Here is a 24171-nt window from a genome sequence, read left to right as displayed (position 1 = left end):
AACTTTTCTGCACTTGAGTGTTACGAACTAATCAATAATTTCATCAAAGTTTAATTCATCCAACAAGTTATTTTCAATGGAAAGAACTGATAGACTGTTCAAACGATCATCTCCCATAGTGTTACGCAAACAATTTTTTATCAATTTCAATTCTGAAAATGATCTTTCATCTGTAACATTAGTGACAAATATGCATAATTAAATGCGTAATAAAATGTCTAAATTCGGGAAAGTTTCACAAAGATGATCATCGAACATTGTTTTGTACATCGATTCATGATTTAAGTTATCAAAAGTAAAGTAATTTTTGGCAAATTGACATTCATCAGTTAGTTGAACTTCATTGAGATCATTTGGATACTTTTCGACTACTTTTTTACATGATACAGCAATGTCTTCGTCACTCATTGAATTTAAATTTATTAAAAATGAGAAAAAGGCTTCCAAATCATTATAAATATCTGCACGTTTTTTCAAATTTGATAACAGAGCATCGATAACAGGTTCGAATAACGATTTTTTAAAATTTTCTTTCTCATCTTCTGGAACAAGTGCTTGCGCTGTTGAACGAGACTGAATAAAATCTGCTTGAAAATCAGAAGGAATATTGTCGAAAATTGTCAAGGCTTCATCGAAAATTTTGTTGTAATCCTTGTTTTCAAGATCTGTAACTATTGAAGCATATAGTTTTGTGATCGTCGAAAGAGTCAGATTTGGTTTTTGTAAAGCTAAATTTACAAAGTTAAATTTAGTCAAAACACTTTTCCACAAGACAAGCATTAAAATATTTTTAAATTGGCACAATTTGGCTATCAAACCTTTTGCCGATGCTTTGTTATCTTCACTGAGGCTTTTTTCAGAAATGAGAGATTTCAAAACAGTTAACACTTTCAAGTAACATGAGTGCAAAGCTTGAACTGATTGGAATTTAGCCGACCACCTTGTGCCAGTTGCTCTCTTTAACATAAATTCGCCTTTCTCGGACAATTGTTCTTTGAGTCGATTCCAACGAAAAGATGAATAAACAAAAAAACCATACAATTTTTCGATCATATCAAAAAGATTAGATGCGGTAATGTTTTTAGAAACACTATTTTTACCCACTAAGTTCAGTGAGTGAGCAGTGCAAGGCACGAAAATCGGCGATTCATTTCGTTGAACAATCAAACGCTGAAGGCCACCATAAATTCCAGCCAAATTGTAAGCGTTATCAAATGAAATGCCTTTGCAGTTTTGCATGTCAATTTTACTCTCCTCTAGGAAATTCAAAACGATAGACAAAAGATAGTCTGCTGTGTGACCTTCAATTGGAATGAAAGCAATAAACCGTTCATGAATGTCACGGCCTTTTACGTATCCAAAACATAGTGACAGCTGATCCGTATGGCTCACATCCGGAGTAGAGTCAATGCTAAATGAATAATATCGGGCTTCTTTTATCTCCGAAACGATTTTTTCCTTCACACCTTTTCCCATAATCGATATGAATTCATCACATATTGAACTTGAAAGGTACGAAGCTCTTCCTGCAAAAAAAACATACCAAATGAAGAGACAAATCATTTTCGAAGTTATTTTGAAGAAGTATACCTTTTCCTCTATTGCCAAAACGTGTGATATGTTCTGCCAAAAATGGATCGAATTTGCTTAACAGCTCCAAACATCCAAGAAAGTTTCCATTTCATCGTGACCACCTAACGCAAGACCCCTTGAGCTTAGGAATTTGATAACCTCTACAACACGACTCAAAACCTTCCTCCAATAAGTCATGTCATTGACAAGTGAATTTTCGAATGTTTTTTCTATAGAAGAATCGGTTTTTAGTCGCATTTTGTATTTGACATTGTTGGACATGTGATCATGAGATTGTTCATGAATTGAAATACCACGCTTTGAATGTTTCCAGTCATTGAAACCTTTTAGAGCAAATGAACTTGCATTTTCGTCTAAATTACCGAACAAGCGACAAGCAAAACAAAATACTGAATCGACTGACGGCGAATAGATCAGCCAATCACGTTCGGTCTGTGTTCCATTTGGTAAAACCCGATGCAAATGATATTCAGAAAAGTTTCTTTGTCCAGATTTCTTTGCGATCAAATCAATATTGCGACACGACGAGGGACCTAAATAAGAGTATTCTGTGTTAATTTTTTACTCTTATATTGAAATACCAACGATAGCATACCCTTCTTAATCCAATAAGTTTGAACGATTGATTGATTGAATTGAATAGGCCACAAACCTGGGTCATTTGAAAACACATTGGTGGAATTTTCATCAATTTTTGATACATTCATACACCTTCGATCGTGCTGTCAACATGTTGGAAATTAACCTCTCTTGACGTTGATGGAATTGAAAAAGTATCAGAAGTAGATTCACAAAACTCTGGATTGTCACAATTTGCTTGGTTTTTTTTTTTTTGATTTTACTTATCGTCGCTTTTTAAAATGAGTAATTGCGTGTGCTTACCATATTAGGAATTTTCAGCAGTCGCAGTTCATGCAAAATCAAAAACTGGAAAGCAACAAAAAGCAAGGCGCCTTGTTTGTCGCGCCTTTTCAAACTGTTGATTTTGATTTGATTTGGATTTTCTTTGCTTACGCAAGTTGTGTGCAGCAGCAGTCGTGAAATATGAAAATCAAACTTTTTGCAAGCAATAAGCGATGCTGTTTTGTGTTTGCCGACGACTTCGCAAGGTTTTTTCTTTGCTGCTTGATATTATAAATTACATATTTGCAATCAGTTTGATTTTCATATTTCACGACTGCTGCTGAATACAACTTGCAAAAGCAAACCTTACTTACTTACTTTGACTTGTTGCGCTGACGAAATCAAAATCAAAATTTTTAAAAGGCACTACAAACACTACGACTGCTTTGTTGTTCAGACTATAACAATAACCAAAAAATGTCAATATAAAATGACATCAATATTATGGAGTAGTGCGTTTAATGCACAGAGCAAAACAACGTCCAATGATCAAATATGTTACATGAACCGCAATTTAAATTTATAACGATCAAACTGTATTCTAATCGCAAAATATTTATATGGAAAAGGGCCCCCAAAAAAATTTCGCACCAGGGCCCACCAGATTGTTAATCCGCCACTGATGTGTATACATATTTTTACAAGCTGTCAAAATTTTGCGTAGTCCCACGAGCTAGGTAAAAACTATGGCATTGGTATTCACAACGACAAATCTCAAAATTTTTGTTTGGTCTTTCCAAATTTGCTCTTTTTTATCAGTTAGCAAAGGCCCTCAGTGGCAGCGCTCCGAGCGTTGAGATAGTACTTTCATGTCAATTAGTACAAAAATTCCATGTTGAAGAAACTTCTTATTATGGCGAAAAAATTTTACATTTCTGCTGTGCCAATTCGTAACTTTTTACTGCTGGAAATTTTTGACAGTTGCTCTGGTGCAAAAGGAGTTGAGCAATTAAAATCACAAATTATACAAAAATGACTTGTCTTTACTGACTTTTATTCTTCTAGAACTAAAAGACATGCATTTATTAGACGCCTTTGTGATAAAATTAGAAAAAAATTCTTCAACACCGTCATGCCGGGTTGAAAATTTTCATTCACCTCATAGTTAACAAAAATTTACAATCCGTAGTACTTTTCTATCAATTCGCAAATGCCGGTAGATTAAAAAAAATTCGAACTAACATAAACAAACGCCGCGATACGGGTCTTCTAATTTAGCCTCTATTTTCACCCCTCACTCTCAGAATCGACCTAACTTTTGCTAACCTGAATTTGTTCCACAGTGTTATTCAATAAATTTCGTTTTACGCGATACTTTTTGAAACTATTTGGAGTAAATTATTTTTTGCTTCTTAAAAGCATCCCTGCGTGCTTGGAAGGCGTGTGTACCAATAATTTCATCCCTAGCATATTCATCCCCGAGGAAGGCAGTCGCCAAATTCACCGAAGGTTGTTTACTGGTTATGTTGTGGTATTATCATCGGCAGCTGCGTTGTTGTCCGCATTGATCACTGCTGGAGAGCAAGATGCTCTTTGCTTGGCTGCATCTGCTGTTTGTGATGGTGTGTTAGCAGTATAAGAGTTTTCCTTAGCGTTGTTGTTGCTGGTTTTGCTTTTTGGGCTGTATGCAGTAATTGTTAAAGATGCATTTCTTTTGCTTGCGCTTTGTATTGAGTGCCTGCGCTCCTTTAGGGCAGCGCCCTCCACACTCATCTCTCACTCAACTACCGTTTTGTATGTAAACAAATAATTTAATTTTTTTTATACACACGATGTCGTGTTGTTTATTTAGGTATTTTTCGCGATCACGGTTTGATTTTTTATACTGCTGAGGGCAGTTCGTGACGACACAAAACTCCAATAATAGTTTAATGTATCTTTCGATGGTTAAGTATTATTAGTTACACGATAAATATGATTTTTTGTGGAGCGAATAAAGAACACGTCCGTACTCAACCGCAACCGTTAACTAAACAGATTTTTTACGAAATAGAAGAAAATCAAAACTGCACCCCTGCTGCAACAAAGTAGAATTCTCCCGGCGGAAGTATTTTTGCGCAGAAAATTATATAATTGAAAATTTCTTTTTCATTTCTTGAGCGTGTTTTTATATGCTTTTTTTATTTTTCTTGTGAGCTGGAAAATATGCTTTGGGCTCAAAAGTTACATTATCCCAATTGGGGTTATGACACTTATAAGAAGTAACATAACCGCAAGTACAAAAATTGGCTTTCTGTCACTGTACAAGGAGTGACATAATTCCAGATTTTAAAATTTGAGTTATGCTACTTGTGAGTTATGTCAAGTTAGGGTGTATATTCCATGAATTTGTTAAAATTTTTGCTTTATGTAGGAACTCGTTTATTTGTATTTCATTTATACGAAAACATATTTGTGCGAGTTTTTTGTAGATCGGCGATACCCTTCAATCATTTCACGTCAATGGAGCAATAACTTGCAGACGGATTGCTCCGCATCCTTCTTCTCCGGGCGGTCTTTGAACCTAACCCCGGACCAGAAACATACTTCTGCTGCGTTTGCCAGAGACGACAGCATCCGAGCTCCACATCGGTTAGGTGCAATACCTGCAACGGATGGAGTCACCTAAGAATCTGTTCTGGCCTTAGATCTCACCGGGAGTGGACCACAAGCTTTGTGGCCCCCTGTGCTCAAGCCAAACTACACCAGCCTCCACGGCTACCCGCTCGCGCAACGCGCAGATGCTAACCAGCACCCAAAGAGCTTGCCCGGATCCCAGAAGCTCCTCTGAGCAACAGCAAATCTCCCCACCTCAACACTCACACCAATCCACCGGCCGTTCCAAATCGCGTGTGCGAGTCAACCAGCAGCTCCTAGTTGCTCCGTGTGCCAGAAGAGTATAAAAGGAACGTGACATCAATAAAATGCAACACATGCCTTGGCTGGACCTCTTCCATCTATGTACTGGCCTGCGCACCACACGCGAGTGGACAACAAATTTCAGCGCCCCCTGCTGCAGAGCACCACAGACGCAAACAACATACCACCCACTGCAGCCCCCGACAACTAGGCAGTAACTGCGTCGGGCGTAGGCCCAAGGTAGACGCCACACGTCCCTCACCCTCTCGTATAGCGACCAGCCTCCCAAGGCATACGAAACTCTCACAACTGAACTGCAACGGACTCCAGAGCAAGATTGAAGATAGAAATCTTTATGGGTCCGCATGGCATATTGATAGCTGCGGTCCAAGAAACGAAGTTGCACAGCAACTCAACTTTCTTGGCTTGTCGAAGAAAGCCTCGACCCGAGAGACACCTCCTTACAATATGAGGACATAGTTGTCCGGTCAGCTGATGTCGAGCTCGACATAGGTGCGCTACTTAGAGGTGAAAACCGAATGGTAGTAGATAACTTCAACGCGTACCCCGACCTTTGGCATTCAAGCCTGGCAAATGATCGTAGGGGAAACTTGTTGGCTGAGCAGATAGACGATTCGACATTCTGCACCATGAACCACAACACCCCCACCAGGATTGTGGGCAGCTGCAGCAGCTCGCCAGATCTAACAATTGCTAGCGCTGGCCTGATAAATAGCATGTCATGGCGACCTATGCTAACACTAGCACCATACCACTTACCCATAATCATCTCTATCAATTAGCCCACCGACTTTGCACCCGCGGACCACCGAACCTATACCAACTTCAACGAAGCTGATTGTAACGGCTTCGCCGAAGTTATCAAGAGCAGCTTCGCCACCCTCATCACACCCTCAGACGTACACACTGGCGAGCGCTGGTAGTCACTGCCGCAGCGGCTCGCTTCATACCATCCGGATGCATCGCGGAAGTCCGCCCAAATTTTCCGGCTGAAGCAGCTGTACTAGCAACAGAGGACTTAAATTTGGAGATTCGGCAACTGGTAAATCAGCACAAGCGGAAAAAGTGGGAAGAGCACTTTAAGTCCTTTAACTTCGCCTCTGGTGTTAGTAAGCTCTGGTCAACCGTGAGGTCCTTGTCCAACCAGACGAAGCGCGATGACAGAGTGGAATTTTCATTTGAAGGTCGCGCCTAGTCGGACCCGAAGAAATGCGCGAGCTACTTTAGCCGGCAGTTCACACTACATCCTTCGGTAGATAAGGCCAAACGTCAGGTGACCAGGAGGCTGCACAAACTGCCTAAAAATAGTGCACCACTAGTTTTCACCAGCGGCGAAGTGAAGGGGCCATCGGGAAGGCGAAAGCCTACAAAGCCATTGGACCCGACGGAATCTGTATGCTGATGCTGATGTCAACAAAGGATACTCTTATCGCCCGATATCGCTCCTTTCCCCGGCCGCGAAGACACTAGAGGCTATGCTACTGCCGTGCTTCACCTACCACCTGACCCCAGCGGAACATCAGCATGGCTTCCGTAAAGCGCACAGCACAACAACAGTACTTAACGCCATAAACACCCAAAGGTGTTTGACACCGGTTGCCATTCCACGCTGCTAGAAGACATTGAGGCCTCCTCTCTCCCACAGGAGCTCAAGCGGTGGTCGGCGAATTATATTAGTGGTCGATAGTCGTCAGTAATCTTCAGAGATCAAACCTCGAAACCTAGAAGAATAAAACAAGGGGTTTAACTTCCACATCTCCAAGCTCCCCCAGCTAGCTGAGGGAGTTTCCCTGATCTCATACGCTGACGACTTCTCGATATTGGCGCCTGGGAATGAAATTGATGTCCTCTGCTCAAAAGTAAACTGCTATCTCTCCAGCCTTCCTCGCTTCACTTTAAGGAGTCTAACACTCTCCCCAACGAAAACAACGGCGACCCGCTTCACCACATGGACGAAGGAGGTCAGGCTAGAATTAGGCATACAAGTTAACGGCCTAACAATACCTACAGTAACCAACCCGAAAATTATATATATATAGCCTGATCTCCTTCTCCATGCAGACACGTTCAGCACGCACAGAAGTCGAAAGAGAGACTTCAAACAAGCATGACATGCGTCGAATGAGATATCATCGGACAATAGAACGCAATCGCGTTACAGATAATTTGAATATACGTGTACGAAGCAAAGCAAGAAAGCATTCCTTCAAATACTAATCGAGCTGCCATCCGTTACAACGCTACAATCGGATTACAGTACCTACCAATCTGTTGTTATTGGATCCATGAGCATTGTGTGCCACACATTGTATAGCAATGAAATTCAAAAATGAAGCTCCTGGATTGTGTTTTGGGAGTGGAAAAGTTAAATTCTCGCCATTGCGGTCATTAGTCTCAGGAACAGGAACAGACTCCAAACACTGTTTGGCACAAATACAGAAATACAACAATTGATTTCAAATGACGTCTTTTGAGGCAAGATATATAATTCAAGATAACTTCATGCTTACTTTTAAGGTAATTAGAGCACAATTATTGCTCACACCATTCGACACTTCCACAACGTACTCATCATTTCTATTATTACATGCTAAAGTTCCAAAGTCAAATATACCACCGAGCACGTTCTGTATTGCAACCGCCGAACACCGAACCATAAACTTCTACAGACTTATTTCATGGGCTATGCCCAACAAGAAATAGACCAGCGTTGTGCACACAGCAGTTCGGTGAGAAGACCAATTGTGGAGCAACTGCAAACCTCTTTTCATCAACACATCACATTGACTCATTGCCTAAAACCGCAATAGACCAGATGCCATCCGATAATCACAAAATTATAATCAGAGCTGATAAGACACCGGTCATCATTGCGCAATAAAATTGATAAATCCACTCACAGGTAAAAATTGAATCTGTATTTTTCCCCAATAAGATCAATCCATTTACAGGCGCTGAAACGAATAAGTGAGTTAAATGAATTTTAATTCATATCCGCCTTTGGTTCGCGAAAATTAAGATATCCACATCTTGGAATGTCGGCGCCTTTTTCATCTGCTGTCGATATGTACGTAAAAGTTCAGACTACACTTGGAATCAATCATTAAAGAAATTTCAACGACGGAAGCTGGGTATTCTCTACCGATGCATTAGGTCGCATGTACTCAGTCCATCCAAGAAACGACGAGTGTTTTTATTTACGTTTGCTATTAGTTAAGGTTCGTGGTACAACATCATTTCAACATCTGCGAACTGTTAATGGAGAATTGTGTGCAACAAATAGAGAAGCCTGCGAACGTTTGGGATTGCTGAAGAATGACACTTGGATTACACCCTCCGAGATGCTGTAATTTCGTCAAATGCTCATCCAATACGAACGTTGTTTTCGATAATTATATCAACATGCTTCCCATCGAATCCAATTGATTAGTGGTCCAAATACAAAGACTATATGGCGGATGATATTTTACGTGAGGTGCGTAGTAGAACATCAAATCCATATTTACAACTGAGCGAAGAAATTTACAACAAAGTATTGATATTGATTGAAGACATGTGCTTGGCAATCTCAAACAAGATATTGAGTAAATTAGGCATGGCAGCACCCGATCGCACGTACCACGATGCGCTTAGTTAGGATATGGCACGCGAAAAACAATATGACTGCGAAGCATTTAAAAATCAGTTCGGCCAACGCACATAGGGGTATTTGAACGATTTAGGTGGCCATAAACCAATTTTACCAAATTTTTAAGGAAACTTAAAAAATTGTTGACATTCGAAAGAGAACATTCCACATAACATTTCCCAGTCCCCCTCACTTTTCTAACTTGCACAGCTAACGCTCACCGTTGACCGGAAGCAGAATATTCTAACGCTGCTTATAAATAAATTTTCGCTCTCTAGAAAGATCGTGACGGATCCGCATACATAAAATTTAATATTATTTTTGTTTAATATTAAGGAATTGGTTGTATCCCCGGGAGAGATCGCGTTTTTATTCTTTGTTCAATTGAAAGCTTAGAAATTTTGCTAATGTAGTGTGAAAAGATTGCCGCTGGAAAATGGCAGATAAGTGGTATTTCTTTACTTAGAAAATGTATTAAAGAAAAATCTAAAAACACAACAAGTATATGGTAACTACTTTAGATCTATTTTAACACTAAAATTAATGGCCCGTAGTTATAGTCAAAATAAAGTCGACTCTAAAGTTAAAAGCCGGTTTTTTTGACAGATATCCCATTGAAAGTTATGTCAAAAAGCTGCTTTTAACTTTGGAATCATCTTTATTTTGACTATAACTACGGGCCAATGGGTCGATTACGGATAGCAACACAACTACGGTTCGGTTGCCAGCTGGCAACGCAACTGGAGAGAAAATTTGTAATACGAATGGCAACTATCGTCAGTTGCTGTAGAGTTATCGATAATCGAACTTTGACAGTTCGACAACCAACAAGCAGCTGTAAACAAGCTGTGCACGTAAAATTAAGTTATTAAAATAAAGAGTTTTAAACAAAAGACAGCAATAAAGCTAAGTCCATCACAATTATTTGTTTAAGAGGAAAAGAAGTGCACGAACGCATCGATCACATTCCCACGACAGCCGGTTCTACGTACCGGAATGATTCGGGTTTTACCCGACCAAGGGCAGTTGATTCGGCGATCCAGCCCCGTTTAGGTCGGCGAAGTATCTCAGAAGTTGTTCTTCCATAGGGATGCATTCGCTACGGTTTCTTCTACTCAGGTCTGGCATAGAGTCAAACCCAGGGCCAGAAACCTACACCTGCTGTGTATGCCAGAGACGACTACACCACAACTCCACCTCAGTCAAGTGCAATGCTTGGGAGGGGTGGAGTCAGCTCAGAGTCTGCTCAGGACTACGGAAACATCGACAGTGGACCACGATTTTGTGGCCCCCTGCTGTTCAAACAGAGCAGCATCCACGGCTAACCCTAGTCCACCTGGGCAGTCCCACACAAACACCACAGCACAACCACATAACACAATAGACCACACCACAACCGCGACAGACCACACACAACTGCACCACCACTCACACGCCGCCACCAACAACTCTTGGTTCCTCCTACAATCTGCACGGTATGTCAGACCAGGATATTCCGTAATGTGACATCAGTCAAGTGCAACACCTGCCTTAGCTGGTGCCACTTTAGGCCATGTTCAGGTCTGCGCACCACGCGAGATTGGACGAGGAACTTCGAGGGCCCGTGTTGCGCAGCACAGTCGCAAACCTCAACCGCGACGCCACCCACCACCACCACAGGGCGGCAACCACCTCAGCAGCGCACACAGCCAATGGCGTCACGGCCACACACATCTCTCCACACCCGCATTACCACACGTCTCCCGAACCACATGAAGCTCCTTCAATTTAACTGCAACGGGCTTCAGAGCAAGATCGAGGAGATAACCGTCTTTGTGGGAAGGCATGGTATACCGATAGCTGCGGTCCAAGAGACGAAGTTGCACAGCAATTCAACATTGTTGCATTGTGCCGGGTACAACGTGCACCGTCGAGATAATGGTGGTGGCTTAGCGTTCATCACGCACCACACCGTGCAATATCGTCTTATCAAAGCAGACATCGACCGCAGGGATACCACCCTAGAAGGTCAGGGCATTGCTATCCGGCCAGGCGATGTTGAGCTCGAAATATTCAACGTATACATACCCCCTGTCACCTGCTGCCCGGCAGGATATCAACCTGATATAGGTGCGCTCCTCAGAGGTGAAAACCGAAAGGTAGTAGGTGACTTTAATGCGCAGCACGATCTTTGGCACTCAAGCCTGTCAAACGATCGTAGGGGAACCGATTTGGCTGAGCAGATAGACGATTCGAAATTCTGCACAATGAACGACGACGCACCCACGACAGCCGGTTCTACGTACCGGAATGACTCGGGTTTTACCCGACCAAGGGCTCTTGTTTCGGCTATCCAACCCCGTTTAGGTCGGCGAAGTATCTCTCAACCGATCTGGGCGGGGTTGTTGTAGCTGATACAACAACAACAACAACGCCTCGATCAGGCGACATTTAAAGGATAATTCCAATCCTCTAGAGCTGCCGCGTGCACTGTAAGCAAAAGTTAATGCTTTCAAGGTATTTATTTTATTATCGTTTTGTGTTCATTTTCAAATCATATTCAGGACTACCAAAAGAAGCTGTAGTATAATTGGTTAATAAACAGATGAACCACTTCGTTCAACTTCAATACCTTCGCAGAAGGAAGTACCACAGCCATGACTTCAATTTGGAAAACTTGGCGTATCGGTAATTTTAAAATAGGTGTTTCAGTTGATAAAGGAAATAATGTGCAATCAGTATTCGCTTTTGTTTCACCAAAAATGGCGTTTTCCACGGAAACTAAAATTTCAAGTTATTCAGGCCTATTACGCAATCCATGGTAGCAAAGCTACGAATACGAATGTCCGCTACGAATCGAAGCAATTTGCTATCACTGAATCCATGTGAACTCGAAAAAAGTGCTGCCAAACCAAAATTCTGAATTTGACGTTTCGAAATCAGCTTCTTCTTCTTCTTCTTTTTTGGCACTGTAACCGCCTAAGCGATATTGGCCGAGTTCAACAAAGCACGCCGCTCGTTTCTCCTCTGTGCCAACTGACGCCAATTGGAAACGCCAAGTGAAGCCCAGTCCTCCACCTGGTCTTTCCAACGCAGAGGAGGCCTTCCTCTTCCTCTGTTACCAGCATCGCGGCCCGCGATGAATATTTTCAGAGCAGGAGCGTTTCTGTCCATTTGAACGACATAGCCAAGCCAGCGGAGCCGCTGAACTTTTATTCGCTGCACTATGTCTATATCCTTGTAAAGCTCATACAGCTCATCGTTAAATCGTCTGCGATATTCGCCATCACCAACGCGTTAAGGTCCGTAAATCTTTCGCAGAATCTTTCTCTCCAAGAGCCACCTCATCAGATGTTTTCATTGTCCATGCCTCCGCGCCATACACCATCACAGGCATGATGAGTGACTTATAGAGTGTGATCTTTGTACGACGAGAGACGACTTTACTTCTCAATTGCCTACTCAGCCCAAAGTAGCACTGGTTCGCAAGAGTGATTCTACGTTGGATTTCAAGCCTGACATTATTATTAGTGTCAATGATGGTTCCCAAATAAACGAAGTCGTCTACTTTTTCAAACTTGTAACTGTAAAAAGTGACGTGGGTGTCAAGACGCGTATGCTCTGAATGTTTGTGTGGTGACAGGAGATACTTAGTTTTTCCCTCGTTCACCACCAGACCCATTCGCTTTGCTTCTCTATCCAATCCCGAGAAGGCAGAACAGACGTAGCCCTTGTTTTTACCGATAATATCGATGTCGTCGGCATACGCAAGCAATTGTACGCTCTTCTAAAGTATTGTACCTGAGCGGTTCAGTTCTGCGGCTCTTATTATCTTCTCCAACATCAGATTAAAGAAATCACACGAAAGGGAGTCCCCTTGTCTGAAGCCTCGTTTGGTATCAAACGGCTTGGAAAGGTCCTTCCCTATTCTGACGGAGCTGGTGCTCAACGTCATTTTACACAGCCGTATTAGTTTCGCGGGGATACCAAATTCAGACATCGCGGCATAAAGGCAACTTCTCTTCGTGCTGTCGAAAGCGGCTTTGAAATCGACAAATAGATGGTGTGTGTCGATCCTGTTCTCGCGGGTCTTCTCCAAGATTTGGCGTATTGTGAATACCTGACCTATGGTGGATTTTCCAGGCCTAAAGCCAAACTGATAAGGTCCAATCAGCTCGTTGACGGTGGGCTTCAGTCTTTCGCACAATACACTCGATAAGACCTTATAACCTATGCTTAGAAGGCTGATTCCGCGGTAGTTAGCGCGTATGGCGGGGTCGCCTTTCTTGTAGATTGGGCAGAGCACACTTAAATTCCAGTCGTCGGGCATGCGTTCATCCGACCATATTCTGCATACGAGCTGATGCATGCACCACATCAGCTCCTCGCCGCCGTACTTGAATAGCTCGGCTGGTATGCCGTCAGATCCAGCAGCTTTGTTGTTTTTCAGCCGCGTAATCGCTATTCGTACCTCGTCATAGTCAGGCGGTGGGACAGCTACTCCATCATCATCGACTGGTGACTCGGGTTCGTCTTCTTTACTACTTTCAGCGCTGCTGCCATTCAGTAGGTTGTAAAAGTGTTCCCTCCACAATTTAAGTATATTCTGGACATCGGTCACTAGGTCGCCATTGCTTACAGAAGTTCGCCCCGGTCTTGGAACATTCCGTAAGTCGCCTAACCCTCTGGTAGAATTTTCGGGCGTTCTTCCTGTCGGCCAGCATCTCAATCTCCACTCACGTATTTCGGCCTCTCTCTTCTTATTGCGGCAAATACGTCTCGCTTCCCACATGGCTCGCGTTGCGCCCGATCGCAGCGTGGCCATGTAGGCGGCATCTTTTTCGTCTGCGGCTTCTTGACATTCCTCATCGTACCAGTTGTTCTTTCCGGCTCGCTGAAATCCAACTACTTCTTCGGCGACGGTACTTAATGATCGGGAAATGTGGTTCCACTGCTCGCGTATGTCGGATTGTTGAAGAGTGCTTTCAGAGAGCAGGTGTGTGAGTCGAGGGGCGAATAAATTGGCCGTCTGTTGTGATTGTAGCTTTTCGACGTTAAGCTTTCCTTGCATGGCTGGGCGCCCATTTTTTGCTGCACAGAGGCGCGTGCGTATCTTGGCTACAACAAGATAGTGGTCCGAGTCGATGTTTGGCCCTCAGAGTGTACGTACGTCTAAAACATTTGAAGCATGCCTTCCGCCTATCACAATATGATCGATTTTGGTGCTCGTTTTTCGATCTGGAGACAGCCATGTAGTTTCGTGGATGTTCTTTTGCTGGAACCTAGCACTACATATTACCAAGTTTCGGGTCCCGGCGAAGTCGATCAGCCTCAGTCCGTTATCGGAAGTTTCGTCGTGGAGGCTGAATTTTCCGACAGTGGCGCCAAAGATCCCTTCCTTGCCCACCTTGGCATTAAAATCGCCAAGCACGATTTTGACATCGTGCCGGGGGCTGCGCACATATGTACGTTCCAAGCTCTAATTTTAAATATTAATATTCTGAAAACACTAAGCTCTTTAAAAATCGCGATAAAACGAATTACTAAAATGGAGTATTTTAGATACTATATCCCAACGAATAGTAGTATAAAAATTAAGATCGGCAGCACTGAAAATAAGCATGCCGATCTTGTCAAAATCACAACAAACACGTCGCTACTGACAACACCTTGTTATTATTCCACCATGGAATAAAACCATTTATTAACTCTCTTGCTTTTACATCTTCAAAAGACTCGCACGTGTATTTTCTTTCTTCATCCCATCAGGTTATGGGCACCTCGCTTTACCAAAAAAGGAGCATCCTGATCCTGAGTTTAAGTGTCTGCTAGCATTTGTGCGATATAGGTATAAAAATAAAAAAAAAAACGTAAAGATTATTTCCAGCTTTGTTGCGATATAGGAAAATCATTTGTTTTTTACACGATGGCGAGAATTCTGAGGGATTTCACCATTGAAAAGCTTACTGGAGCAGAGAATTACCATAATTGGTCTTTCGCCATGGAAAATTTGTTAGAATCCTAAGGGCTTAGCAAATGCGTTTTAATGAACAGAGATACTTCAGATAACCTGGCGACATGAGGACTTAGTTCCCAGCCATTTAAATTTTAATCTTTGATACATTCTGACATAACAAACAATTAGAGGAATAACGTGGTTACTTGTGGACCATTAAATCACAGTACTTTTTAATTTGTTATAATTAGTAAATAATTGAAAGTAATAAGACGTTTGATACATATATAAGCAGAAGCTTTTGCACGTGGTTCTGGTCCTTAGCGGTATTACCATCGTGTATCAGTGGAGCGACGATTGAATACAACATTTGGAAGACAACATACTAAGATATATACTTAGAAAGCAGAGGAATAACCTGGCGGTGGTTTTATATAAACCGGCCAACCTACCCAAAACCCAAAAAAAAAAGAGATACCTCAGCTGCTCTTGAGAAAGACGAAGCCAAGCTTAGCGAGGCAAAAGCTACACTAGTGCTATCAGTGGAAAAGTCCATGTACGCACATATTCGATCTTGTAGGGCCGCGCTAGAAATGTAGGATAAACTTAAGAAACTATTCGAAGATAGTGGATTTTTACGGACGGTCAGTCTTTTAATCAAATTTGTTTCGGTGAAATTCGACAATTGTCAATCCATACAATCATACATTGAAACCATCACTTCCCTTTACCATAAATTAAACAGCGCAGGATGGGAGGTTGACGATCGTTGGTTAGCTGGTATTTACTGTCTCGGCTTACCAGAGCAGTTCATGCCACTTTTAATGAGTTTCGAGGGCAGGCAATCATACCCGTCATCCAAAGAAGTTAAAACAAAATTGTTTGATTTAGAGGTTAAGCCTTCTCTTTTGACAGACAATGCCTTTTTATCAAAAACTAAACCTAAGCAATTTAAAAAGCATGCATATCGAGGAATCAAATGTTATTCCTGTGGTGGCAAAAATCAAAAAGCCAATGATTGTACTGCAAAGTCGAAAGAAAAGCCAACGTTTTCAGCAAAGAGAGCTTTCTCGTGTCTAGCAGCCAAATCTTCAACTAATGAATGGTTCATTGACAGCGGAGCATCAAGTCATATGACACCTAATGCAAATCTTTTAACTAACTTCAAATCATCGTGAAAAATGGAAGTAAAATGTGCTGGTAAAACGACTCTTAGGCTATAATAACTGCCCTATTCTGTCAAACCTCACAAATAAATTGTGAGGAAAACAATTGTGACTTTTTTGTCAGTTCTATTTTGTGAGGTTATTCACAGCCAAACCTCACAAGAACACAGCTATTTAAAATTCACCACTTGAGGTGAAAAGTGTTTTGCTGTCAAACGGCCATATTACAAATGAAAAACAGCGCAAAAGATGCAGGCCGAACAACAAGGAAAGTAAGTAATTTTATAAAATGTAAAAATGTGCTGTATAATTATTATTTAATTTATTTTCTAGACGATCCAAGTTCGAAAGAACCTCGCAGGAGCAGCTGCAGTATTTTATAAGTTTCTGCAAGGAGCACCCGGAGCTTCAACGAGGGAAGTTCCAACCATGTAACCCCCAGTGAATATAAAATTTATGGTCAGAAGTGACAGACACCCTAAATTCAATGCGAGGGCCCACTCGAACTATGGCCAAGTGGAAGGAAGTAGGTGTGCCAGTTTTTTGTATTCCTATTTTTACATACGTATATATTTTCTGTTTAGTCGCTTATGCATTGGAAACACCAGTTGCGCAGTCGCGCACGCAGGCTGAAAGCACAACCGCATGTGACTGGCGGAGGACCTCTAATTCCTGACATATCCGAATTTGAACAGCAGGCAATCGATACCTTTGGGGTAGCAGCGGTGGATGGAATCTCCGGTGTGTCTTGCACATTGGGTCATGCTGAATTTAAAAAATTTATATTTCAATAGGAAGTGTTTGGAATTATGTTTCGCAATTCGGGAAATTGCTCAGTGATTTTTCTATGGGTGTGCGGAACGGAAGTTGGCATTGTTTTGAATTAAAGTTCCATCTATTAGTACACACGCATATAATAATTTTTAAATTCGGTTAGCGCATTTAAAAACATTGAGGAAATAATTTAACCGTTCTTCGAAATTATAAACTCTTCCCTATTTAAGTACACATTCATATCTGTGTTCGTATGGAATAGTAGCTTATGTCGGGAAGCTGGATTTAGTATAATGCGGCATTCCCTTTATTCTTTAAACGACAAGGAATATTTTCATGAGACTTAATTAGAATATTGACTTGCTGGTATCGGAACTATTTCTTGCACGTTTATTTGTCAAAAGTTCTTAAACGGCTCGGCGCCAGTGCTGCATTTTGCTAAAGCCAGCCTTTCGAAATAAGCTACTATTGCATACGAACACAGATATATGTATATGCAAAAATAAGTATACTATGTTTTAACGATTTGTTTAAAATTTTATTAAGGTTGAAGCATTGGTGGCCATCGTTGTCGATGAGACCATTCCATGGGCTAATTCCGTTTTCATTACTCTTCAATCTCCTTTACATGAGTCTCCTTCTGCTACTACGTCTTGTTTTGTATTACCAGCAACTACTTGTCTTGAGGTTGCACATTCTGCTTCTGCCACTACTGCTTCTGTATATTCTGATGATACGGCTTCTGGTACCCCCACTTCTGTAAATCGATCAGCAACTATTTCTTCGCATGGGGTCGTGCCCAATGTTGTGGTATCTTCTGCTGTTTCGTCGCCAACTGTTGAAGGGAAGTTGACCGTGGCAAAAGTTTTGAATACTGTGACGACCAAGGTGGAAGCTCGTGAGAAAAGAGATGAGCAAATTATCTCACAAAACAAAAATCTCGCAAATGCACTTATGCAAATTACGCAAGCGCTTAGTACGATCAGTCAAGCATTGAAAAAGTTGACTGAAAAACTAGACAAATTGTAGGGCGCTTAAAATCTTTAGCTACTTGATAATTTTGAGAGTACAAAAAGGTAAAATCCATATGAATTCTTTTTAATTTTAGCACATTCTTCATTAGAATCTTTATGTTATAAAAATAGTTAAAACTCGTAATTTCTGTATTTTTTTTAATCTAAAGCTGCAATATGCATATAAAAGAGCACTAGTTATACACTGGTGGACCGATAACTGAAAAAGATGTATCTTTTAATTGATTTAATTTTGATTGATATGATGGAGTTCATCGAATTACAACTCCCACATCGTTTTATGAGAAAAATAAAAGATATTAGTCACGACTTCTTCCATTTCAGTTACGAAGTTGTTACGTCTTTTTGCATTTCAGGTGACGATATGTATGTTCGAAAATGAGCAACATCGTCAGCGAAATAATTCTCAAAAATCATCGAATTTTTTGAGCTAATTCAAACTTACACAATATTACATAAATTGAATGAGCTATTAAACTGCACACCATAATTATTTATAGAAATTCCGATTAAATAAAACTTAGAAATTTTGATGACAATTTTTTGAGCTTTGACGAATTAATATAAATCTTGTACAAAGTTGAGTTACTTGATTTTCGTTGTGACATGCATTAGGTTTACCTAACAAAATAAATTAAATCTAATAAATAAAAATGGATTATCAATACTTGTAAAGACAAAACGGTTTTAGTTATCGGGATACCAGTGTATGTATATTTGAGTGAGACTGTTTGTAAATGATAGACTGTCAATAGTTTTAAGTGTTGTACAAAACAAAACGAACAGTGATGTTTTCTATAATTCCATTGTTTCTAACTTACATTTAAACCGACTAGAATAACGCCACCGGACTAATTTTTGAAGCATTCTTCTGCAGACGAATCGTTTGTGTTGTCCATCGCTCGTGATATATAATAAGGCTGTTAATAACCTTTTGCCATTTTTTAATATTTAGAAAATTTTCGAGACGGCATTTTTATACCTCGTTGAATTTTTGGCTAATAAAGGGCAAGCTCGAAATAGCTAAGTTTTACTATGTATTTATTTTTAACATAAAAACGAATTCGAGCATGTATTAATATATGGAAGAAAATGCCAAATATAAATGCCTGTATATATTCATGTACCTGTGAAATAAAATTCTTTTGTTCCTCATTAACCAAGCCTTAAAAATAGTGATATCGTATTTCGATAGATTGTCATTATACGAAAGATATTTTTATTCATGTCTATGTATGTACGTATTTGAATACATTGGTAACACTAATAAAAATATGAAATGAAAAAAAAAATGAAATATCGTAAAAATCCAAATAGCATTTTCTAAGTTTTTGATTTATGTGGTTTTTAACGGTTTTAATGAATATTAAACAAACAAAAGAAAAATAGTCAAAAAATGGTCAAATGTCGTCTGCTATTGTTTCTTTTAAATACATAGGGTCAAGCAAAAAATTAAATTTTATTCAAAATAGAATCAAATTTCTAAAGTTATCCAATTTATATACAGTGATCGAATAAATTATTTGCAAAAAAATTTTTTGTTGTTTAATATCAGTAATTTTTTTATAAAAAACCATTGTAACCAAGTTTCAAACTTCATACACACATTTTTTCTAAGAAATCGAATCAACGAAAGGTTGTTCACATGTGTTTGGAATATTGGACAGAGTTTGAAACTTGGATTTACAACGGTTTTGCTAAAGAAGGAACTTTATTTTTTATATAAAAACTTGTCAATGTGTGGTGCGACTATCATTTTTTCGACCACTGTATATTTAAAGAGTTGTGGTTCTTAAAAACATTATGTACCGTTCCCTTACTCTTGCACCCTCCCTTGCATTTGAATTTTCTACACCTTCGATCACAACTTCGCAATCTTCCAGTTCTTCAACTACTTCGAATCCAAGGTCGGCAGCCACGCCATTCTTCAAAAGAATATTGTGGAGAATCGTACAAGCGTATATAATAGTCGCTGCTCTTTGAACAGGCACCGAAAGCTCTTTCGATGGTATTGCGTGCTTTAGCGTGCATCTTGTTGTACTTAATTTCCCTACAGTTTGAGGGCTCTGCCTCAGGTGTTAAAAGCCAGGAGCCAGGGGCTCCAACGGATACCCCTGATCTCCTAACAGCCACGAATCACTTTGTGTGCTGTGATTTCTCATCAAATGCATTCGTGTTGGGGATGTGGTCCAGATGCCACAATCGTGACAAGAGCCTGGATATCTCGCATTGACTCCAGTAAACACGAGTCGATGGTCACACACCTTTGATATTGTTAAAAAAATCGTTTTGACCTGTAACATTTAACGATCATTTTATAAAAACCAACTTTTACTTAATGCCTCAACATTTGTGCTATAAAGCCTCTTCCTATTCATAAAGAGAGAAATGGGAGTTCTGGCGTCTGTGGTCGTTGGTGATATAATCCCAATGTGTGTGCCATCGACTGCTCCGATTGTACCCTTTATTCCAAACTTTGTATAGAACCTATAAATATTTTTAAACATGAACATTTATTACGAAATAGTTTTGGGACTTGAATCCTACCCTCTTTTCACTTCTGCAACCTCTTGTAGAGTTGATGGAAAACGCACTTCACCCGCTTTAACATCCACGATTATCTTCGATATGAAGAGCAGAGCGCGGGAAACAGATGCCTGGCTCATTGAAATGGAATAGCTATTCCCAACACATTTTTGATAAGACCTATGCGAGTAAAAATACAAGCAAGCAAGGAAGCGAAGAGTAAAGGGCATATTGGACTTCTGAACATCATTCGGTTCCAATTCTTCTATCAACGCTCGACACAGGGATTTTGGAAACCGGAACATTTGCAAAAATATAACATCCTCCATGGAAAACGGATCACTTTTGTCGCGCATGCTTTTCAGAAGCCTCCTTCTCTTTATCGCTTCCTCTTGTCCCTCCATAACTGCCGCTAACACAATAGCTCCTCCATTATTTTCACATTACATGAAACAAACGCAAGAATTTAATAAAAAAAATGCTCAAAAAACAGCTGTTTTTGCTTTGTGAGGTTCATATGTCGTCATCACAAATTTTCTGATAATTGTGATCTTTTTATGTTTTGTATTTTCGCCAGCATTGGGTGAACCTCACAATAGTGAGAAAACTCACAATAGTGAGTATGGTGATTTTTATGAGGGCGCTAGAATAGGGAGTATGTAGTTGACGTTAACAATGTACTGCATATACCAGACTTATCAGCAAATTTATTATCGGTCTATAGAATGGTAGAAGCGGGAAAAAAATCGTATTTGACAGCAGGGCTTGCACTGTATACGACTCTCAAGGAACTCCTTATGCAAGTTGCAAACCTAAAGATGGCGTGTATAAATTTACATCAGGTTCATCTAACATGTGTAGAAATTTAGAAACTTCTGCAATAACTTGGCATCGCAGACTAGGTCATATAAACTTCAAGAGTCTGAAGCAAATGAAGCAAGCTGTTGATGGCTTAAAATTTGATGACAAAACAATTGATGCAGATTGCACAGTGTGTGCACAAGGCAAACAATCAAGAAAACCTTTTCAGCATAGCACAAAAGAGCTCCTCGAGATATTCCATTCGGATTACATCATTGGCAGCTTACATTGTTAATATATCGATTTGCTCATCATTAGAAAACCAAATACTAGAAGCATATATGTAATACTCCTATATTGGCAGTAAGAGCTAGTACCGTCCGAAAACACTACAGTACAGATATATCAATGTTCACGTACGAAAGAAAAGGAACACATACATTTATAAATAAACATGTACACAACACATATACAAAAACGGCACTCAAGTACACAATACATTGACAAAAACGGTACTAGACTGTCTCGCTTTGATTTCGGAATGCTTACACATTGAGAAGTTAGCTTACTGCCAATATAGAAGTATTACATATATGACTAGAAGAAATATGGTCTGGAAAAAGAGTCGACATCTCGCATTTACGGATTTTTGTATCCCCAGTGATGGTACATATTCCTAAACAACGGCGAACAAGGTGGAATGCGAAATCAGTCAAAATGACATTTGTTGGTTTTGACGATAATAAAAAAGGTTACCGTTGCATCGAACCGAACACCAAAAAACTCACTATCAGTCGCGATATAATTTTCCACGAGATTGTTCCAATAGCAAATATGGAAGTTGACATCACCAAAACGTGTAATTGATTCTAATAAAGTTAGGGGTGTAGAAAGTGTGGATCAAAGTGAGGGCTGAATCACTTGAACAGCTTCCAGTCGATGAACATTGTAGCAGCTTGTCAGAAGTAGTAGACATTGAAAACGTAATAGCTTGTACTGACAGCGAATACGAAGATTGCGATCCACTTTATATTCCCACTAACGAGGTTCCAGGGCAAGAAACAAGAAAGCCCAAACCCCAAAGATTTTGGTGAGTTCGTCTCATACATATCATGCAATAATATTGTCTCTGACCCGGGTACATCAATTGAAGCATTGAATAGTAAAGACAGTAAAAACTGGCAACAAGCCATGGTAGAAGAAATTCGTTCTCACAGGGAGAACAACACTTGGACACTAGTTGATTTACCCAAGGGTCGAAAAGCCATTAGGTGCAAATGGGTATTCAAAACTAAGCGCGATAACAACGGAAATGTATTGCGTTATAAAGCTCGTTTCGTCGCGAAAGGTTCTGGCCGAAAATTCGGTCAAGATTATCAAGAAACATATTCACCAGTTTTTTTTTTTGGTATAGTTATTTAGCATACATGCCATTATTTGTACAATTTTATAACATTATTATAAAGGATTTTAATACATTAAAACTTTTGTTTGACATATGAAATAATGTTACGTTTAAATATAAAAAAAACGTTTTCACATTTTAAATTTTCTGGCATTTCATTGAATAATTTAAGACCGTTGTGAAATAATAAATTTTGACAAAAATTTGTTGAACTAAAATTTAATCTGAAATCATTTTCGTTACGCAAATAATAGGGTTGAACATCAGATACGTAAACTAAATAATTTCGAATGTAATCTGGCATTAATCCATTATTAATTTTGAAAATAAAAATTAAAGCATTCATCACGAGTCGCTGATTTACAGAAAGCCACTGCAATCTTGTTAGCATTTCTCTAATATGTGTCAGTTGATGGCACCGAAGAATACAACGCATTCCTTTATTTTGAAGTTTTTGAAGTCTTGCCTCATAGTTTTCTTCCCAGAAATAATAACGTTGAACAGTATTCAAAATGAGGTTTGATTGTTGTGTTGTAAATATTTATGGCTATTTTAGTTGATAATTTATAACGGATTCTTCTTAAAAATCCAATTTTCTTAGCGATTTTTTTTGCAAATATATTCGAAGTGCAAATCAAATTTTAATTTATTGTCTATAAGAATACCCAAATATTTAATTTCTTTAACGATTTCTAACGGATGTCCTTCGATATAAATATTTTCCGTAGTATTTCCGTTTAAGATCATAGTTTTTGTTTTACTAGTGTTGATTTTAAGTTTATTAATTTTTAGATATTTCTCAATATTTTTTATTTCTTCGTTTAAGTTTTGTACACATTCATCCGCATCCTTTCCGCAAATATATACCAGCACGTCATCAGCAAACATACACACTTTCGACTTATTTAAAATTTTTTGCATATCGTTTATGTCGATTAAAAATAGTAGTGTTCCCAAAACTGCCCCTTGTGGCACTCCTACGCTAATATTTATTGGTGTTGATATACAGTTTCCGCTTTTCGTTTTTTTGAGTCCTGTTGCTCAAGTAGCTCTGAAACCAATTAACTCAATGTCTTTTATACCGTACTTTTCTAGTTTTTGCATTAAAATATCTCTGTTAACGGTCTCGAAAGTACTCTTTAGGTCTATGAAAACTGCAATGACACAATTTTTCCGCGCTATTTCCATTTTCCACTGTGATACCACCAGGTTTAAAAGGGATTCACAACTATGGTTCTTTCTGAATCCACATTGTGCTTCACAAAATAAATTATATTTTTCAAAGTATTTATTTAGTTGATTTTGTACTATTTTTACCATTATTTTGCTTATTGTTGATAGCATATTTACTGGTCTTATTTCATTTGGGTTTTTTGTATTCTTCCCTGTTTGGAAAGATTCTATTATTACTCGGTGTAAGTGTGGTCCGATTATATCGAAATTTTCCAGTAACATTTTTACCGTGAGAAAATTGTGGTCCTTTTTATTGTTCATATTTTCCATCGTTTCCTTTAAGTTCGTTATACTTAGTAATTCAAATTTAAATT

At 39.5% G+C, this 24171-nt stretch overlaps 2 protein-coding genes across 2 annotated transcripts in view; both read right to left on the bottom strand.

The window, feature by feature from the left end:
• Positions 1 to 24171, bottom strand: part of LOC118735004 (trifunctional enzyme subunit alpha, mitochondrial) — a gene marked incomplete at its 3' end in the record, with an annotated part of 161077 nt that overhangs the window by 73978 nt on the left and 62928 nt on the right.
• The window catches only part of LOC118735005, a gene marked incomplete in the record, with an annotated part of 2257 nt that continues 1476 nt past the window's right edge, over positions 23391 to 24171 (bottom strand). Inside the window, 1 exon segment of the mRNA XM_036464607.1 lies at positions 23391 to 24171. Within this exon segment, the coding sequence (XP_036320500.1) occupies positions 23666 to 24171 (506 nt within the window).

Source organism: Rhagoletis pomonella, unplaced genomic scaffold, assembly GCF_013731165.1.
Source record: "Rhagoletis pomonella isolate Grant_MI unplaced genomic scaffold, Rhpom_1.0 Rhpom_scaffold_00003, whole genome shotgun sequence".
Classification (NCBI taxonomy): domain Eukaryota; kingdom Metazoa; phylum Arthropoda; class Insecta; order Diptera; family Tephritidae; genus Rhagoletis; species Rhagoletis pomonella.
The sequence above is the reverse complement of the archived record's forward strand: the minus strand, read 5'-3'. Positions and strand labels throughout refer to the sequence as shown.